Raw genomic sequence first — 18,874 nt, forward strand, 5'->3', positions numbered from 1 at the left:
CAGATGGCAGCAGGCAAGCCAAATCTTCCAAGCAAAGCAGGCAGGGCAACGAAAAGCACATGCGACTCGTTGTTGCTCGACTTGGGAAGAAGCCAATCTCAGGGGACAAGGAACACGGGACCCAAGTGTCTGGTGCTGGTGCAAGGATGGAGATGGGATAGGATGGAGATGGGATAGGATGGGATGGAGTGCGGTTTGGGGACTCTCACCTGTGCAGCAACGGAGGAAGAACCAGACAGAGAGACGGGCCAGACAGGGTTCCAGCCTCTAGCCAAGTAGCCTCCCCGTTTCTGTATCTCTCATCCTCTTTCAGTTTCTCGCTCTCACAGTTCTCACTCACTTTAGTCTTCCAGTGTCTCTCTGAGTTCTGTCTCTCCGTCTCGGGGCTCTGTCTCTCAATTCACTGCCTCACCCGCCCTGACTACTTGGTACCTGGAACTGTCTCCAAGGCATACCTACCATACCTACATCATCCGTCGTCTCTCTTTCGCCCACGCCACCAATTGCTTCTTTCATCGTTTCTTTTCCGGCTGGCAGGTTGGCCCCTCCTCTCTGTCCTCCTGTCCTTTCCACCCCCTAAGCTGGTTGAAAAATGGCCGACTGAACGATGACAGACCTGGCTGGAACACCAGACGACTTCTCACCCCCAATCGCCATTCCCAATCCAGCTCGGGCTTCTACGCTTATGACCACACCCACGCCCCTGGATCGAGGATTTCTCTGTTTCTCTGCCCACTCATCTTCCCTCACACCCTCACCCCCTTCTTGTCCTCACACCTCCTCGTCTGTGTGTTTCCCCAAAGCAAGGAGCCTCGCGCGCTCCTGATACCTACTTGATCCACGCCGGCAAGAGAGGCTGCTGTCTTCAGTCTGGCTCATCCATCAATGAAGTAGGTATTAACTTTTAATCTCCAGAGAGGAGAGAGCGAGGGAGCCAGCCAGCGGCTACCTTTGAGCACCCGCACCCCCTTCTTCAGGAGCCCCAAGCTCACCCGTCCCGGCAGCCTGCTTGTGTTCCTTGGACCTTTAACGCCCAGACCTCGTTGTCCCAAGCCCCAGGAGGGGCAGTCAAAAGACGCCACTGTTGCCCTTCTCCCAGGCAGGGTAAGACCCTACAGTACATGCTCGGGGTACCTCAACTATCTCACTGCCTTACAGACAAACCAAGTGAGCGAGCGAGCGAGTGACTACTGCTCTCCTCTTCTGCATCTTAACTCTTCTTCCGGCTGGGACTTGACGAAAGTCGGGCGGGTACGGACTGGCACAGAGACAACAGAGAGAAGACAGAGACAGGCTCTCAGGAGAGACACTGGAAGCACGAGTTTCTGTCACATCTCCCATCCTGCTTCTTTCTCTCACACTCACACACTATCTCGAGACCGACCGTCTCTACTCCCTTTTGGCTCATCAGACATTCCAACAGAGTCACTCTTGTTGCAACTAGCAGCATAGCAGAGCAAAGAGGAGCAGCAGACCAGACAGGACAGGACAGGACGGGGACGGTTCAACCTGAGCATCCATCTGTCCATTCTCGCCGTGTTGTAGGGCAGGCGCTACTCCGTACTTCATAGACCATCTCTTCTCCTGGATTGTCAGACACACAACCCACCCCCTGTACTTGGAGCTGAGGCGCCCAGGGTCCTCCGGTAGCATTTGGTGTTGGACTTTACCCATTCACAAGCCCCCTTCAGCCCTCCCGAGCTAGAGGGCTGGCTGGCCTTGACCTAAGCGCACCTGGTCTAGTGTCCCAAGTCCAAGTCCCGCACCATCAACGAGCTACATATATTCGACAGCCGCCTCTCCACACTGGCAAGGTAGACGGGACTGGACTGGCAACTAAGGCGATCGACGCACGATAACTCCTTTCGACATCTCGCTCGAAGGATAGCTTAAAACCTGCACACAAAGCCTCCTTTCGACCCCGTCCGCCGGGCCTGCCATCTATTTACTCCGAACCCAATCCACCTTTTCCATCAAGCCTTACTCCCAGGGCAGCGTTCCTCTCCTCATCTCAGGGCCCGACAATCCGTACAATACTTGTATACCTGACACTACCTTTCCTGGTTACCTACCTATCCACCTTACCTACCTACCTTGGCTACCTGAGCCGTCCTTCTCACTCTCGTCAGCTTTGTCTAGTCTTGTCTTGTCTTGCCTTCTTCTCTCATTCCTGCCCCCAAGCCCAAGGTCACGACATTCCATCACCCACCAAATTCAGACACCTGATTGCGCCGTGTTGGACTGTCACCGGTCATCATCGTTGTCGAATCCAGTAGCGGCGGAAGCCTCTCATCTGTGGCATTCCTAAACACCGCGTTGAAGTTCCAGCTTTTTTCAGCTCCGACGCCGCATCCCTAGAACGGGACCCGCCAACAGCAGCTGTTTCCGAGCTGTCTTGAGAAGGACAGAAAGAGAGAGAGAGAAGAGAAAAAGAGACCCGGGTGCCTTACTTTGCTTGACATCCGCCGCGCCCCATTACCGTCAAGGTTGGTAGCTCAGTCACGTCACTTCAGACTCTGTGCTCCCGCTTCTCCTGCTCCTGCCGCTCCTGCTCCACCAATCTTCCGGTCAGGCACAAGTACCGACAGGTCCAGTGTGCCTGCTGGATTAGTCCGCCCGGCAGCAACTATCCAAAAACAACCAGTCAAAAAAGCAAGAGCTCGCCCGTGGCAGGAAAGAACGAGGAGGATTCGAAAAATCACCAAACCCTCAAACACCGCGACCCCCTACCCAAAATGGCAATGGAGACTTCTTCGAGCTTCACGGCTCGAAGACAAGCAACACAGGCTTTGCCCCCATTCCATCTTCCGTCGACAAACCAAGATATACCGAGTATGAGTAGACATTCTCATCAGTACCCTTTCAGTTTTCACAATCAGCCTCTGCAGTCGCCATCATCGTGGCAAGCCCCCGCGATGGCTACGCCATCGGCTCCCTCCTCCTCCTCCGCTGCCTCAAATACTCAACATTCTCCTGTAACCGCCAGCTCTGGTCTAACATCGCCTTCAGGAGTGCCAGGTGAAGGGCTTAGCCCGCTCTCTTCAGGTGTCAACACCACGAGTTCCCAGAGCTCCTACTATCCTGGAGGTAACGGTCACGGATCATGGCCCACGCCCTCGAGTTCCTACCAGCTCAGCTCTGGGACGCCCCAGGGGCTCGTTCAGACCTCTCAGTATGCCTCCCGCGGGAGCACCTACGATCAGCAATCTCCAATGTCCTACTCTCGCACTTCGCAATCACCCGCAACTGGCGAGGGTCTTCCTCCACCGCCCTATGGGCAAACGCACCAGTCCTTCCAGGCTTATTCTCATGGAGGAGCGGGATCTACACCAGTCAATTTGCCATCTCAGGGCCCACCAACACCTCAGGGTGGTATTCTTGGATCTCACGGTGCTGTCTCGGCGCAACCTCCAACGCCTGGCGGTCTACACTCCCATCTTGATTCCTACACCCAGTCACGACCACCAGCGACACCCGGCTACTACTCCACATCATCGGCCCCCCAGCAATCGTTCAACAACTACCAACAATCCCACACATCGCCCACCGCTCCTTCTCCGACGACTTCGGCGGGTCCAGGGAGAGGACTTGCTGCGCTCCAGCACCCTTCCGCGATGGCACCCCCTGGCTCGTACCGCTACCCCGGTTATCATGTTCCATCGATGGGAGGACCGATCATGTCCAACCTTACTTCCCCTGGGCACCAGATGTCACTCGTGACTGGTATGGGTGTCCCCAGCGGTTATGGAGCACACCATCTTGCACCGTCAATGTACGGCCACACCCACGGAGGGCAGCCCAACCCGCAGGCCGAACGGCCGTTCAAGTGTGATCAGTGCCCACAGTCATTCAACCGAAACCACGACCTGAAGAGACATAAGAGAATTCATCTTGCAGTCAAGCCCTTCCCTTGCAACTTCTGCGATAAGAGTTTCTCTCGCAAGGACGCGTTGAAGGTCGGTTCCTAACACCCCGAGACAGTTGCACGGCAGATCTTTTAGGAGATGAACAATAGCTGACGAACATCACAGAGGCACCGACTAGTCAAGGGTTGTGGTTCAAAGGAGGGTGATGGCCAGAACGAGAACGGACGACGCTCCTCGCAAGATCACTCTGACGACGGAACTCCTCCACTCAAGCGGGAGTAGATGGTTACAGATTGCCGCTCACGACCTTCAATATTCGACTCGCCTCATCGAATATACGGCTAAGATCATCTGCGGTCTCTTGGACATCCCGAGGGTGGTCATCGTCAACTTAGGTAGCCAGGCGTCAACGTGGCTTACGACCGCGATGACAATACCTCTGCACATGAAACCGCCAAAACCACAACATGGGGGATCCACGGACGTAACGAAAATTCGAAAGACACGGTTGGCATTCGAGGAAGAATGCCTAGCAACAGACGCTTCGGAGAAAACCTTTCTTGAAAACTTATTTTTAATTCGATCACCGGCCGTACATCGTATCATTTCTTTTCTACACGCACGGTTATACACGAAAACCCCGGCGTTATACTGACACCACGGAACATTAATGGAAAGAGACTACCAGGGTCATAGAGGGGGCCAGTTGGGACTGTGGTCACTTTCGTTCCCAAAGCTTTCTTTCGCTACATGCTTTTTCGGGAAAATCACTCGTGGGCACGAGGACCAGTTGGACAGGACACACGGGGTCGGGTTTGTTTTTACGGCGAATGGTTGCGGCATCGTCCTCGCTACACACGGATGCGGGATAGGGCGATGCCAAATTGGGTACGGCTCCACGGAACACCTATATATCGGGAAAATGGAAACTGGCGCAGGCACTCACGAATCGGATGGGTCACGATGACGGAGGATGGCCTAAAACGACAGTCAAGGTTGAGTCATTGATTCTGTCAAAGTTTGGACGGGCATCTGGAACGGTCGGGTTTTGTACGCAAGAGGTCGCAGGTTATCAAGGTGGTATAGTGGAGTTGGGCATCAGGGACTGCTTTGGGAGATACCAAGATTATCAAAGAGACAGGTGACTGTACATTATTACAAACGCAAGAGAGCGTTCCCTGGGTAATCGACCCGATATGAAAATTTCGAGAGAAATGAGTAATGCTCTACACATATGTCGAAGTCTCGCGAACGGTAATGGGCCCGTTGCTTCACAGAGTGTCATAACGGTACTCCAGAGCTACGAGAGAAGCACAATAATGACAATTGATTGGCATGTGAAGGACAATGAATCTTCGCCCCTATTCTCGAAGATCTAAGCTCGATCGATAATATTGACCGCAGTGGTGTTTAGGATGGTTCACGGAGGAACATCCTAGAATAGTAGACATCCGCACAGCATGGCATCTCTACACTCTCGACCGGAGAATTCCAGAGACTGAACCGGCAAGAAATCACCATTTGAGACAGAGCTGTATGAACCCATCGAAACAGAAGTCGATAGATGCTCGAAACTGGTCGAATCACTTTCTCATCCTTTTCCTCCTCCTCATCCGAACCAAAGGCAGATTAGAGCCAGAGCCTAGCGATGATTACGTGCAGAGACTAGCGGATAGGAAAGGATGGCGTGAACGGAACGGACAAGGCTGGCGGGCAGGGCGTATGGGGGTGTACATTATAGTTTTTGGCTTTTTTTTTGGGGCTGCTTCTCCTTCTCACCTCTCGTTTTGCTCTTGGGGAGCTTGGGGCTTTGGGCGTAAGGGAACGTGCTGGCGTGCGTGAACGGCCGCATGAGATCAGTGCGAGGGGGGGGGGGGGGGGGGGATGGGATGGCAGGTGTCTGTCTGTCGGTCTTCTCGCTCTCTGCAGGAAAACAAAACAGATGAAAAAAGAGGCGCTGGGCGCCGCCGCCGCGCGCCATACTCAAAACATCAGATGGCATTGGGGGGAGGAACATAACACGCAGTAAATCAGACTTGCCCACCCTCCCCCCCCCTTCCATGCTCTTTTGGGCCAAGTTTGCTCTTCGGGAGTCTCCTCCTTCAAAGGGGATTGAGAAAGATGGGATGCTTCTGACGAAAGAAGGACGTTGCTTGTGTGACCGCGTTGGGGATTCCTTAGTCGATCGCCGGGGAAGCAAACCACATGTTCGTCAGCCAGCCCTCTGCTTCTGTATTAACCTCGTTCCGGCAAGAGAAAAAAAAAACTGTCCGAGGAGAGGCTGTTAAGTTGGAACGGATAGAAGGGGAAACACGGTGCGGTTGTGATACGAGCAGCCTCTGCAACTTTTTTCTTCCTTTCGTATGTCATGTCGCACATGAGCCGCCCACCGTATTCCAAGACTGCAGTCACGAAGCTTAAGTCAGTATCTTGATAACAGTGGGTATAGGTGTACAGTGATCAGAGCGTCGTAGACGATGATCATTTCACCGACCCGATGAGCGGAGTGTCCGTGAGAGTTCGCTACGCGTTATCCCGCTGCTGGATAGCACGCTGGGGATTCGTCAAAGATACGCGAAGTTGATCAAGAAGCGATATGCGATCAATACGGAAGAGTCTAGACTCCCTTGCATGTCGGTTATCTGCGGAGAGTGTGCAGCTTGATGGGCTCGGCCCCATCGCGCAAACGAAGATTCAATGTACCAGAGAGGTCGCCCCAGTCCGGAGCTGGTAAGGTCTTCGTCTGGTCATACACAGCCGTGATGGCCAGTTCGAAATGCTCCGGTCTGATGGAGAACAAAGCCAAGCCAGCGGGGGGGAGGATAGAGTAGCGGGGCAAGTGAAAGCGATCCGGCTGCGGAGCTGAATCGAGAACCTGACGTGAGCTGAGACACACACACGCGAGAGGGTGGAATGAGAAGGGGGGGGAGAGGGAAAAGCTAGAGTAAGGTAGGTGGTAGGGCGGAGACCAACCCATGGACAAGCATTCCTGTCACTCCCACGCGATGGGCTGGCGAAGGTGTGCGAGGCGCCTCCTCCCGGGGAACCTCTAGCCCTTCCCCTTTTCCCCCTTTCTCTCAGAGCCGGCGGCACCACTAGTGTATGGGTCTGAGAAGCCATGCCATTTTGAGCGTGCGGATTCGACAAGAGTCGGTCCTCGAGCTGCAGCTGGGTAACACACCTGAGAGCACTGGTTACCCTCATGGAGTGCACAGATTGTTTGACAATGCCTGGCATCAACGCTACTGAAGATAGACCATCAATTCATTTGACGCTTTGGAGAGGGTGGGAAACACCCCTCAACGGAAACTGTTGGATCGGAAGTGGCAAGGACTCTCGCCGACCAACCGCATTGACTCTTTCTACCTTGTCTTGTCGTACTCACCAAGAAACGTGAGGGTGGGTGTACGGGATGACATAGGCATCATCTTGCCCAGCTTCCAGTGATCTGACCATATGACTGGCCCAGCTTGTTATCCCATATGTGCGTTTTCCTTGGCAATTGAGTCACTTGCTTCATTGCACCAAAGACGCAAGCATCATTCAGCCGTAGATAATTTCTCCACTCGGATAGAGATAGAGGGGAAGAGAATCGGTAAGTCAAAGCCGTTCAGCATGTCGGTAGGATGGCGCACGTTGATGGCTCAAGTTCTTCGTGCTTTCTTCTATCGTTCTTTCGCCCATCAATGTAGAAGAATAAAAGGCTTGTCTTCGTCGGCTGCAACGAAATTCGACAGAGTGGGATGAACCAGGGCGTTGTCAGCCTTCTTGGTAAAGAGGGCATGTCTAGCCGCGCCACGTAAGCAATGCTCATGTGGTAGGATGTAAATAGGAGGAGGTATCAGCGGGCTGAGGTGTAATCTCGTTTCCAATGGTCCCAAGATGGTTGTTCTTTTGAATGCTCCTGTGCAGATCAGCGCCCGAGCAGGAAGCCTCAAGGCTGGTCCTCCGGTTCCTCTTCGAGCCTAGCGGCAGCCTCGAAGCGGCAGCGGCTGAACGTCTGGACGCAAACTAACGAATCCCACGACGACAATCTTACATACCGGTTTGCAGACACAATATGTCGCTTTCCTAATCTTGTCAATGGTTGGTCAGAAGAAGTTGATCTGGGGTCATTGGAATGATGAGAAAATATCGTTGTGGAGTCTTTTAAACGAGGGTTCGGGGTGAAAAGGTTGTGCAATAAGTCTTAATCTGACACCTCGAGATCGTTTGATGTTGACGTCCCTACCATAAGTGGCATCCATCGTAAAGGCGGAAGGCGACATCTACTGTGCCTCTGGTCTGGAATTCGACTCTTGTACTATGGATTGACTTGTAGGTTGATCATGCGAAAAACTATACTGAGATAAAGACCCATATACCTGGGCTCGTGCTGATTCGCGGAAGAGAACGCAGTTGCTGCAAGAACGTTGCCGTTAATGTTACGCGACATTGAGTACATATGTATCATTGCCAGGCCCCTGGATCCAAAAGTAGGATAAATGCTCGGCGTCTATGCTGCGCAGACAACAGACACAGTGTCGAAGTAGCCTCACTGATCAAAGCTTGCGCCGGTGCTTTTGCCGTCGGCAATGGTCAAGGTCGTCTAGAATCTTGTACTAGATGGTCGAGCTCCGTGCGAACTCATGCGACCGAAGGCAACCATGCTCAAGCAGGTGAGCCAGACACAACATGAGCTATATTTGTTCTTCGGTTCAAATATCTCGAATTGCTGCAGGCGCAGGTAGATTAGCGGTTGCCATTGCTGGACGTTTCTGACGTCACCTGTTTTTGCTAAACGTTTCCACGGTGAAGCGTGATTACGAGTGTAGAATGCCGTGGGTCAGAGGTCAGCTCCTGATTGCTAGATTGCGATTGATAACAAGGCAGACGCGTACTTTGGATGAGTTAGCAAGGGCGTTCGTTGCAAGTCGTCGAATTAGGCTCGGCAAGATGCGAAGTCGCCCCTTGATCCCGGTCCGGCCCCGCGATTTGGGTTGGATGCAGCTTAGGGAATGCCCTGTGTTCTGTCCCGGACCAACCTTGCCATCAACCATTCAATTCCCGTGGATGGTTCTGCGGCTTGTTGCAGATCATTTCCCCTTGGCCAGGGGCAGATAGCCACGGAAGCGCCCAACCGAAGCATACCAGCCAGTCCGCATGTCGGCCAGGCCTCGAAATCAACTTAGGCCGTAAACTTGGCGAGACATATCTCAGCGTTTGCTGGAATCGTCAGACGCTCACGGGCAGCTGCATGCTATCGGGGGACATGAACGCATATCCTCGAAGGAGAAATAGGCGCAATTCAAAGTAATCAATGCTGGCGAGCGAAAACCATGGCAAGACTTCAACTAATCTCAGTGTCGCTAGGGTTGCATCAGACTCGGGTCACTGATCACCGGTGATCCCTGCCTGTGAAGTTGCGGTCTCCACGCGTCCCCGCAGTTCTCATGTTCGGGCAAGCGTTCAAAGAATCAAGGATAGAACTGAGCGAAGCCTCTCTCTCTCTCTCTCCGCGATTCTGTCTCCGGGGAGTACAGGCTGGTATTCAGGGCTTGCTCGAAAACTAGCCTGGACCCAAGCGCTCGAAATCAAGCGTGTGCGATTTCTTCTATCATCATCCGAGACTCGGGCTGCGACCATGCCGACATCATCAAATAGACAAGACTTGAGGCGTAAGCAATTGCTCTTGCGCTGGTAGCAAGTCAGCTGGACAGAGTGTCTGTATATATCAGAAGCTTCCTTGGTCCAGGGAAAGTAATCTCTGTGGTAAAGTCGAAGCTTCATGAACGTGCTAATTGCCACCATTTGAACTAAAAAACTCGAACATTTCCGAGAACCTTGGCTGCATTTAAACCCCAATATAGCAGATTGGAACAATGCAGACAGTTGCGTAGTGCGAAAATTTGGCAATTCCCCTTATCACATAGTGGCGCGGTCTACCTTGAAGTGACAGCGGGAGGCGGTTGAGTTGTGTTCAGACTTCTCACACACCCTCTCCTCTGAGACGCAACTCTCGGATCTCCAGGCTCGAAAGCATTGACATCCTGACAGACGTCGTCCATGCCAAGGATCATTGCAGATCAACCCGTGAGTCGCCGCCTAGATTTGTGCCTGACATCAATGGCAATGTATAGAAGCAGGCTGCCCCCAGGAGAAAGCCTTTGCGGGAAACCGCAATCCCCTAACATCCATTGTGTGCTGGCGGTGCCGTGTTTTATGTCGTCGTGAGTTTCTGTTCCGTTTGTCAAACACTCGACGAATCATTTCATTGAGGATGGAATAATCTGTGAACGAACTCTCGGATTCGTAAGCGTTACTGAGCTGATTCGCCAGTCAATCAGGTTTTCAAAACGTCGGACCATGCTGATTTGGCCTCTAGGAATTTCTTGATTCCTCACAAATCAGTCAATGCAGCATCTACACGGGGGCATCGATGTTTGACGGGGCTGGCTCACTGAAGATGACTCAAGGCTCCTGGAACTCGGCCGAATAGTGGTGGACTCGGAAGAATCGTCGGTCATCGTGCTCAGGGAGCGGCAGGGACATAATCGCACGCGAGAAGTGGGGCGTGACGATGTGTCGGGGCGATGATGCGTAGGTTGAGCGCCAAACGTGCTCGTCCATCGGCGGATCAACCACATTTTAGGAGACGGAAGAGCAGAGATCGAAAGGCTGTGATTGCGATTGGCGGGCTTAGGGCGAGATTGTGGGACGAGCTCCCCTGGTGGTGCTTTGGGATGGCCGAGAATAGGGTGGCCCGAGACTTCGGATGAATGTGATGAAATACCAAACTCTGGGCTCGGCAGCGACATTTGAGACAGCGTATCAGCTCTTGTGAACAACGTAGGCCGTATGAGTCGTTTCGAACAGTCTTGGAGGCGTATGGGGCTGAAGTCTTTTCTACCAAGCACCATAGTTGAAGTGGTCGGCAAGGAGCTCCAGACCGTCGAACCATCAACCCCTGTTCAGGAACTGCGATTGATAGCAGAGCCACGGCTGGCCTGGAACTTTCTCCCTAAGTGGCCCATGCTGCTGTCTCCAAATAATTACAGATATTTTGTGGTAGAGCTATATTTGGAAACAGAGGCGTGAGGCTGTCATAGAATATCGTGCTGGTATGGCTGGAGGTTCGATTGACGGACATAACGTCCAGATAAGGTAGGAAATTGCATTGGGCACAGGGTAGCCAATAAACAACGTTCAACTCAACAACATCATTTCTTCTTTCGTCTCGTGATTCATTCGAAGTTTTGTGGGAGACCGATGAAAAAAAAAGGCGAGCAACGGGGGAGAAAATGGCCGATGTCGAGACACGCCGTGAGCAGTTTGTTTGAGAGCAGAATGGATGGAGGTTGAGTTTGGGTGTGACGGTGTCACTAGAGAAAAGAATTGTTAGCAGGAGAAGGTATCGGTACTTCTTGCTCTTTTAGGCTACCGAAGCTAAGAAGGCCCACAAGCCAATGAGAACGAACATAGTGGAGAAGACCCCGCCTTGGCATCGTCGCAAACTCCACCCATGCGCAAGTTGCCGAAGGGGCGTTCCCTGATATTCCGTATCAGCTCCTTCTCCTGGCCTTAGCAGAATGTCTCGCGTGATACCGCAACCTTCTGCTAACGCAGTCTTAGGCCAGAATGTGGCCGGTTGCCCGTCTCACCAGGGTGTAACCAGGCTTTCAGGCCCTCCGGAAGGCGCAACAAAAAGTCACGGCCGTCCGCCTCCTACATCTTGGCACGAGCCAAGTCTACTTCCCATTCATGCACAACATGCTCTCGTTTCGCCGCAGTATCGCGAAGACTTATTCGTAACACCCTCCCTGCTTGAAGCGTCTGAAGATCCCACGCAAACCTTCTCGCTGCCAGTCTATAACATCGCCCGTGCCGCCTTGATCCCCTCATCTTGGCAAATCCATCTGAAGGACCAGGACGCTCTATCTCTCACTTCCCATCTTAAATAATAACTGACTCCACGGCCGGGACTGGAGCCTGGTAAAACCGTACATAATACACACCGTCACTCTCTTAATAGTCGATTGTTTACCAGTTCTCGTACGCCAGCGTCGACCGCTTCGCCACGATATTCGCAAAAATGGACAGCTTTCTCATGGCAAGACACGGTGGCGATGACCACGGAGCGACAGGAACAGCAACTGCTTCGGATGCTATGCCGGGAATGGATATGGGATCCGGCACGATGAACGATACCCACGGCTCGACTGGCTCAAGCATGAGCATGATGATGATGACCATCTTCCAGACCAGTCTGAAGACTCCTCTCTACACCGAGGCCTGGACCCCGAACAGCGTTGGCACTTACGCCGCCACGTGCATCTTCCTCATCTTCTTGGCCTTCGGTCTTCGCAGCATGCTCGCTCTCAAGTCTATTCAGGAGAAGCGATGGTTGGACAAGGACTTCAAGCGCCGCTACGTGAGCGTTAACGGCAAGCTCGGCATGGCAGGAAAGATGTCAACGGACAGCATGGCAAAGCAAATGGTACTTTCCGAGAACGGCCTCGAGGAGAACGTCACTGTCGTTCAGAAGGGACATGGCATTTGGAGGCCCTGGAGATTCTCCGTTGATCCTGTTCGTGCTGTGATTGACACTGCCATTGCCGGAGTTGGGTATCTGCTGTACGTGTTCTTTTTCTCGCTGCTTACTTTTGAAACATCTACTAACAATTCATAGCATGTTGGCTGTCATGACAATGAACGTTGGTTACTTGCTGTCAGTTCTCGGCGGCGTCTTCCTGGGCAGTCTCGCTGTTGGCCGTTTTGCCACTATGGGCGAGCACTAGTGAATTATCAGCAGCAGTTATGGAGACAATACCGACTAGAACGATCTCCTCAATTCACTTGCTGTTGTATGATGCGGTGACTCTAGTGATGGACGGATGCTGGATCATGGCAAATAGACACGAGGAATGCGACCACGACGGAATGGACACCGCGACAATCAACAAACTTTTTTTTTTCTGTCCTTTTTTTTTCTTCTTCTTTTTTTGGAACCGCATGCGAAGGAAACTACCAGGCTACTTCCGGCTGGAGATTACGCTCGCTGTGTTGTGCTGCACGAAGCAACGTTTGTACACTCAGTGGCAGCCTGCGGTTGTCAAACTCAAGCAGCTACGATCGATAGTAGTGAAGCTATGTGTACAGATTCGGTACTCAATATGGGGTTCCCTCCTTCTCGTCTCTTGTGGTCTCGTGGTGATAGCGCGGCAAGTACATATACAAGGGTGCCTAGTGCCGTTCCTGGCTCGTGCAGAAACCTTCTCAAACTCCCTCAGCCCGTCGCCTCCGTCCCCCGCTTCCTGCGAGGTTCAAGTGAGACATACCAAGCCACCAAGCAAGTCTTCCTTACCGTCGCTGCCTTCGTTGCTGTGCCACATCACCTAAGCCGTCTACTCGACCTCTTCCCCTTTCGTCCAAGTCAAGCCTTCGAATACCAAATGAGTCGAGCCCAAAAGGAGCCGCATGTCGACCTGTCCGCCACGCTCGGCCAGAGATGCAACTGGAGGTGGCTATAGCCTATCAGCCCTCAGATTCTGCCCCTACGAAAGTGTATCACTAAGCAGCCAGACAGGCTCACATGCTGGCAGGGTCCAATTCGAGGGGATGCAACCCAGGACGAACGATAAGATCAGCAGCCCGACCATGTTTTCTGGGACTGCACCAATAGTCGACTGTACACCCAATCACATGTTTTGCGAGTACGGATACGTTATTATTGTTGATCAACAGGCATCCTCCCTTCGCGCTCTGGCGTCTCGAGTCGCGGTGCCAGATGCGACGTCACCCAGCGTGGCATGGCAGCCCTGAGCATGTGGAGTGTTTCCCCCAATTCCGCACTCTTCGAAGAACCCGTCCTTCCACGAAGCTTGTTTCTGCCCGTTTCATCTGAACAGCTCCCCTCCAGACTGACCTCGAAGTTTCACTGCTCCGATGCTCCGTTCCAGTCAAATTTGGTTCCCGGCCATCTTGCAGAGGGGTACGACAACTTCCACATGGGACGGACAAAATGAATCGATGCTCTACCTCGACGATCTCTTCTCTACAGCAGAGCTTTGAATGGCCAAGACAATGACGAGGTTACCGCATGTCTACCGGCGTTACTAGCACCAGTGTCAGAAACCGAGAGACAAGCAAGATATATTTGCACCACCAACTCCGACTGAAGGCTGTGTTTGGATGTCACAACACAAACTTGAATAGTCCGATACAACATAAGTCAGTTGAACCCTGCCATCCGTTGCATCTTAACCACCACGCTCCAATCGGGTCATGATTCACTACGAAGACGACAACAGACGACGGGAGCGCCATGGCTGTGCGGGGCTTTCGCTTTACCCGGAGTCCACGATATCTGTGCCTGAACCCGGAGATGGGGAATCATTAGCAAGGAGACGCGGCTCAACTCCGAGCACTGTGCAATACAAAGCGACCATCCTCGAGCCTCGGGACTTTGTGGGTGTCACTTCTTTCTGAACGTCTCGAAGAGGAGTAGTCAGGACGATGTAAAGTTCTTGATTGTCCGGACTAACGAGAGCTCGGCCTAGGCTCACTACCAGAGGACGAATACTATCAAGAACGGGACTCCGAGTAGAGGAGGGCGCGGAGACAATCCTGGACACCATTTTCTCAAACGCCAGCAGCATCAGTCCATCATTTGCAGTGTCCGACGATACCACAGAGCCCTAGACCACCAGGAAACGAACGTGGCGAGTCCATATATCAGCCGGAAGCTTGCCACACCTCTTACTGGCCCAACCGCCGGCGAAGTCTCCCGTAATCCTGGAAATGACCTCGGGACCGGCATCCAGTCCAGTCGAGGTAACGGGCCCTTGGGACTGGGCATTCAACCCTGTATGCAGCGTCCTAGAGGTCGCCGACCCTGTCAATTCAAAATCAATCTCTTCCTCGTCCATCCTTGTCGACGGACTACAGAGACAGAGGGCTGGGCTGATATCCAAGTTTGACCCATGTACAGCCTTATGTGCCGTTGCCGAGATTACGGAGACGATCAAAACAGTTGCATAGCTGCTCGGCCAAGGTCTGAAGAGCTTCAGAAAATGGTCTACCGAAATCTAGATCCGATCACGTCTGACCACATTGAAACCGCAGCGGACCGGTTCGCCGCAAATCCCGTTAAGGTCGCCAGGCCCAAAAAGGCAACGAGCTGTCCCTGCTCACGTCCAAATCTAGACAGGACCTTCTCCACCAAAAACAACAGAGATACATTTGCCGGAAAGCCTCACAGCTAGATACGCGTCTTTCCAAATATGTCATATTTACCCCGCTGTAAAAAGGTCTGTAAAAAGGTCAAAAGGAAAAAGTTGAAGCACGCAGATGCGCATGTGACACATCAAAGACTTGATCAGTCTCACTCTCCCGGTCAGTCGAATACAACTCCTCCGATCGACCCCGCTAGTTGCACACTGTATCCCCAGAAACGATTCAAGTCAAGTTTGCCAGATGAGAGAGACCGACAACGACGATGAGATAGCTGTGAACCTCATCTTCATCAACAGTCCAGCCAAGAGGGTTGTGCATCGTCCTTCGTGCCAAGTCTACGGGCTGCTCTCCTCTTCGACTCCCCGCTGGACCCCCGCTACTGGCGCTGTCGCCAAAGCCGCGCTGAGGACGTGCACCACCTTATTAGTAACAACGAGCGGAACATGAGGGCGGGCAATGCAGGCAGTACCCGTAGGTCCACAACCACTGTCAGTCCGCGCCCAGCAGTTAGGTTGCGCCGGCCGTGCCACGGGCGGGTCTATCGTTCACCGAATCACAACACGCGAGAAGGCCAAAAGCAGCATACAAATCTCTCACTCTGCCCCTTGCATCCCGAGTTCCCGCCATCCATGAGTCTGCAGTGAGTTTAGTCGCCCGTGAATGGAACCAGAGATCCGCTGTTCGACCTAATCAGGCAAAAGTTGTCGGCGGGCTATTTCAACCGCATACCAATGCGACGACAACATCCACAGTTTTGCAATGACAAGAACAAGAATAAGAGAGTGCATGTCGACAAATTAACCTCTGTCAATCAAGTGCGGTCTGGAACCTACTACCCTAGATCTTCCACCCCTCCCCTCGGACGTCAAACTGTCAACAAGTTTACCAAGCAAGCAAGCAACCGGACGGTAGGGGTTGGCTCGTTCGTACTCGATGCCTGCCCGAGCTTGAATTAATTAGGAAATTCCAAGGAGAAATGACACAACCATTTGTATGGACAGGACAGAAGCCAAAATCTGTTGCGAAAACCTTGCCCACCGCTTGACAACCAAGCTTCGCGCGACCTTATGCTGTCGGGCAGCTGTCAAAAAACGACCCGGGCTTTCTTCCTTTCTTCCTCCCCCCTCCTCCTCACCACCACCACCGTGGTAGGTAGTGTAGCTTGTTTGCCAGCACCTCTTTGTGCCTGTTTTTTTTTTTTTTTTTTTGTCTTTCCCCTTCTTTCGTGTGTCTCGCATTCCAGCTTTAGAGTTCAGTCACTTGTCATGTCACCATGACGGCACACCACACACTTTTACGTATGCCGCCACGGACAACTGCGCACTGCCGAACCAACCCAAACCAAAGCCGAGTCTAAATTTTTGTTTGCTTGTTCGAGTCCGCAAACGGAATTGTTCGAGGACGGACGGACGGACGCGGGGAACGGAGGAAGGAAAAGTCGAAAGATCTGAAAATGTGTAAGCAACGGAAAGAAAAAGTCTCTCCTGGTCTCGACGGAAACAACCCACCACTTTTCACTTCGGATCAATCCTCGCATGATTGGTCAACAGTACGACGACCTATCTGTGCCTCCTCCTTCGACCATCTAGGATTCGATGCTCTAGGAGTATAGTGCATAGATATTGTAGACCTTTCAGATAACCATCACTTCACAGAACTCGGCGCGTAAATTACAATTCTTCTTATAACATTTTCACAACATTAGCAATTCGTCAGGTCCTGTCTTTCTAGTCGTGGTGATTTCCGGTACGAAGACGGGGGGGGGGGGGGGGGGGGAAGGAGGAGGAATAATAATCGCCAAAGGGGGGCGCGCACGCGGATATAACTATCATACAAGGTGTATAGAGACATTTCATCCTCTCCATATTCTTAAAACTCATCTTGCGTTCTTCATCACTTCCTTTTTCCCATGAATCGGTGCATCCCCGGGCTCTCGGTGCCTGCTTATTCCCCCGTATCCCAGACTGAGAGCGCGCCTGACAACAACGACAACGATGACAGCGAACAGGAACGGAAAGTGTACGGTGTGAATGTAGCTTTTTGTTGATTTGCCCAGGGCCGGGGGGTATCGTGCCGAGTCCTACGGAGAAACAGAGCCCAAAAGACATTTCCTCGCAGAGCAGCGTAGTGAGAGATTACGGGTTCTGGAGCGGACCGAGTTGGTCGCGCGACGTCTCTCTGTTCCCTCGTTGATCCTCGACTTTAATGAAATCATCACAGTCCATTCCAAAAAAGATGTGCCTGCCCCAGCCGTGAGAATGTCGTGCTCTCGTGCTGAAAAAGGACCTTCCCCCTCCCGCGCCGGAAATTCCCCCACCCTGCTTCCGCAAGACATAGCTTTCTCCAACCACACAACTCTCCCCTACCGCCACTGGAGAAGAAGGAAAAAAGAACGAAAACGAAAATGGCCAACGATGCCATACAAACTCGCGTCCACAGACGGCAAGCCGCCTGTCGCGAGGCACAGACGTGCCGCGCTCAATGAGACCGCCGCCGTCGTAATGCCACCCATACCCCATGTCTCCTGATCGCATGCTCCTCAGTGTCTCCATGTCTCTCGTTATGTTCCCCCGTGTTTTCCCCAGCTAGACAGCATTAAAATCCGCTCCGCGATAACGGTATCGCACAATAACTGTTTTCCTTGAAAATTAAAGTCCAAGGACGGCCAAGTTGTGAGATGCCGGCGGAGTCGTAATAGCAAAAGGGAAATTGGGATCAAGAGAAATAAAAAGAAAACGTAGTGGAACGAGATGCAGCAATTATTCACACCGAATTGTAACGCCAAACTACCAGAGCCTCATCGCCGGGTGAAGAAATGACGAATGCCGGCGACTGAGGTCTGGGAGATGCAGGATGTGTGTCTGGTATCAACGGGAAATGCAAAAGTCACGATGAACTTGGCGATCATGACTGATGCGACGTGTGCTGGGGAAGACCAGACTGCGGCGGCATAGCGTAGCCACCACCCCGTTGTTGTTGCTGGACGTAACTCTGGTAGGCGAGCGCCTGAGAAGGGTCCATGCCGACGTTGGACATGTAGTTAGGAGGCATGTGAGGTTGAGGCATACCCTGGCGTCCAGCCTGAGGGGGCAGGTGCTGTTGAGGAGGCTCTTCGGGCGAGTCAACCTGGTTCGAGTCGTCGACGCCGTTCTCGCCGCCTTGGGATGGCTCGGGTGCATTCAGGCATGCCTGTATCGAGAGTCAGAATTGTCCTTTTTCTTTTTCTTTGTAATTTTGCGTTGGTTCAAGCAGAAAGCGCATACCTGAATCAAGTTCTTGCCCTCAGCCTTAGTGACAAGAGGTTGCAACTTTGGTGTCGTGAAGGTGTAGACGAGACCTGTCTCGGAAACAACGAGGAGGAGCACTTGGGTGCCAGTGAGGACAGAAAGCTCATAAGCCTAGTGGACATTCTGGTCAGCATTTTGAACAAGTAAAAATCGGGCTGGTGCAGGCAGCAGCAAGTTTCCGTGGAGGATTGCTTCGACTCGGTTGGAGATAGAGGAACGATTGGAATTGTCAACGTACCTTCTTCATGATACCAGCCTTGCGCTTGGAAAATGTAATGTGACGACGAGACTTGTCGTTGATGAACTTAATCTCAATCTTGCGACGCTCGCGGCCGCCCTTCTCGTCATCATCATCGTCGTCGTCGGCGGTGCTGGGACGTTGGCGCTTGACGCCTCTGTTCTCGGCGACGCTGCCGTTGCCAACCTGCGACTCGTCGAGGTCGGTAGGCGAGGTCTGGTCGTGTTGATCGGTGATGTCGGCCATTGTGGACAAGTGCGCGGGTGTTG

At 52.6% G+C, this 18,874-nt stretch overlaps 9 protein-coding genes across 9 annotated transcripts; 5 read left to right on the forward strand and 4 right to left on the reverse strand.

Moving 5' to 3' along the window:
- Positions 1-607: 607 nt before the first annotated feature.
- Positions 608-826, forward strand: CLUP02_08606 (uncharacterized protein; the record flags this gene model as incomplete). The annotated part of the gene is made up of 1 exon (XM_049287592.1): positions 608-826. One exon carries the CDS (start codon positions 608-610, stop codon positions 824-826), a length of 219 nt encoding a protein of 72 aa, XP_049144735.1.
- A 1,909-nt stretch (positions 827-2,735) lies between these two features.
- Positions 2,736-4,148, forward strand: CLUP02_08607 (uncharacterized protein; the record flags this gene model as incomplete). Its single annotated transcript, XM_049287593.1, has 2 exons — positions 2,736-3,956; positions 4,032-4,148. The coding sequence occupies 2 exons, from the start codon at positions 2,736-2,738 to the stop codon at positions 4,146-4,148; spliced, it is 1,338 nt and encodes a 445-aa protein (XP_049144736.1).
- Positions 4,149-5,968: 1,820 nt separating this feature from the next.
- Positions 5,969-6,853, reverse strand: CLUP02_08608 (uncharacterized protein; the record flags this gene model as incomplete). Its single annotated transcript, XM_049287594.1, has 5 exons — positions 5,969-6,042; positions 6,134-6,222; positions 6,394-6,508; positions 6,570-6,751; positions 6,840-6,853. 5 exons carry the CDS (start codon positions 6,851-6,853, stop codon positions 5,969-5,971), a joined length of 474 nt encoding a protein of 157 aa, XP_049144737.1.
- Positions 6,854-6,968: 115 nt separating this feature from the next.
- CLUP02_08609 (uncharacterized protein) lies at positions 6,969-7,881 on the forward strand (the record flags this gene model as incomplete). Its single annotated transcript, XM_049287595.1, has 6 exons — positions 6,969-7,073; positions 7,122-7,265; positions 7,336-7,350; positions 7,516-7,554; positions 7,604-7,665; positions 7,779-7,881. The coding sequence occupies 6 exons, from the start codon at positions 6,969-6,971 to the stop codon at positions 7,879-7,881; spliced, it is 468 nt and encodes a 155-aa protein (XP_049144738.1).
- A 212-nt stretch (positions 7,882-8,093) lies between these two features.
- On the reverse strand, positions 8,094-9,656 carry CLUP02_08610 (uncharacterized protein; the record flags this gene model as incomplete). Its single annotated transcript, XM_049287596.1, has 9 exons — positions 8,094-8,169; positions 8,231-8,329; positions 8,405-8,454; positions 8,512-8,613; positions 8,673-8,745; positions 8,891-9,021; positions 9,093-9,214; positions 9,241-9,295; positions 9,387-9,656. 9 exons carry the CDS (start codon positions 9,654-9,656, stop codon positions 8,094-8,096), a joined length of 978 nt encoding a protein of 325 aa, XP_049144739.1.
- Positions 9,657-9,968: 312 nt separating this feature from the next.
- On the reverse strand, positions 9,969-10,765 carry CLUP02_08611 (uncharacterized protein; the record flags this gene model as incomplete). The annotated part of the gene is made up of 2 exons (XM_049287597.1): positions 9,969-10,172; positions 10,307-10,765. 2 exons carry the CDS (start codon positions 10,763-10,765, stop codon positions 9,969-9,971), a joined length of 663 nt encoding a protein of 220 aa, XP_049144740.1.
- A 1,172-nt stretch (positions 10,766-11,937) lies between these two features.
- CLUP02_08612 (ctr copper transporter) lies at positions 11,938-12,643 on the forward strand (the record flags this gene model as incomplete). Its single annotated transcript, XM_049287598.1, has 2 exons — positions 11,938-12,479; positions 12,535-12,643. The coding sequence occupies 2 exons, from the start codon at positions 11,938-11,940 to the stop codon at positions 12,641-12,643; spliced, it is 651 nt and encodes a 216-aa protein (XP_049144741.1).
- Positions 12,644-13,018: 375 nt separating this feature from the next.
- CLUP02_08613 (uncharacterized protein) lies at positions 13,019-16,669 on the forward strand (the record flags this gene model as incomplete). The annotated part of the gene is made up of 16 exons (XM_049287599.1): positions 13,019-13,365; positions 13,448-13,533; positions 13,590-13,836; positions 13,906-13,969; positions 14,026-14,075; positions 14,156-14,312; positions 14,405-14,667; positions 14,720-14,829; positions 14,886-14,998; positions 15,051-15,154; positions 15,217-15,239; positions 15,313-15,490; positions 15,574-15,720; positions 15,775-15,988; positions 16,082-16,228; positions 16,631-16,669. The coding sequence occupies 16 exons, from the start codon at positions 13,019-13,021 to the stop codon at positions 16,667-16,669; spliced, it is 2,289 nt and encodes a 762-aa protein (XP_049144742.1).
- Positions 16,670-17,843: 1,174 nt separating this feature from the next.
- CLUP02_08614 (SRF-type transcription factor) lies at positions 17,844-18,851 on the reverse strand (the record flags this gene model as incomplete). Its single annotated transcript, XM_049287600.1, has 4 exons — positions 17,844-17,919; positions 17,992-18,269; positions 18,344-18,478; positions 18,606-18,851. 4 exons carry the CDS (start codon positions 18,849-18,851, stop codon positions 17,844-17,846), a joined length of 735 nt encoding a protein of 244 aa, XP_049144743.1.
- Between the last annotated feature and the right edge of the window lie 23 nt (positions 18,852-18,874).

The sequence above is a fragment of the Colletotrichum lupini genome, chromosome 4 (assembly GCF_023278565.1).
Source record: "Colletotrichum lupini chromosome 4, complete sequence".
Lineage (NCBI taxonomy): Eukaryota > Fungi > Ascomycota > Sordariomycetes > Glomerellales > Glomerellaceae > Colletotrichum > Colletotrichum lupini.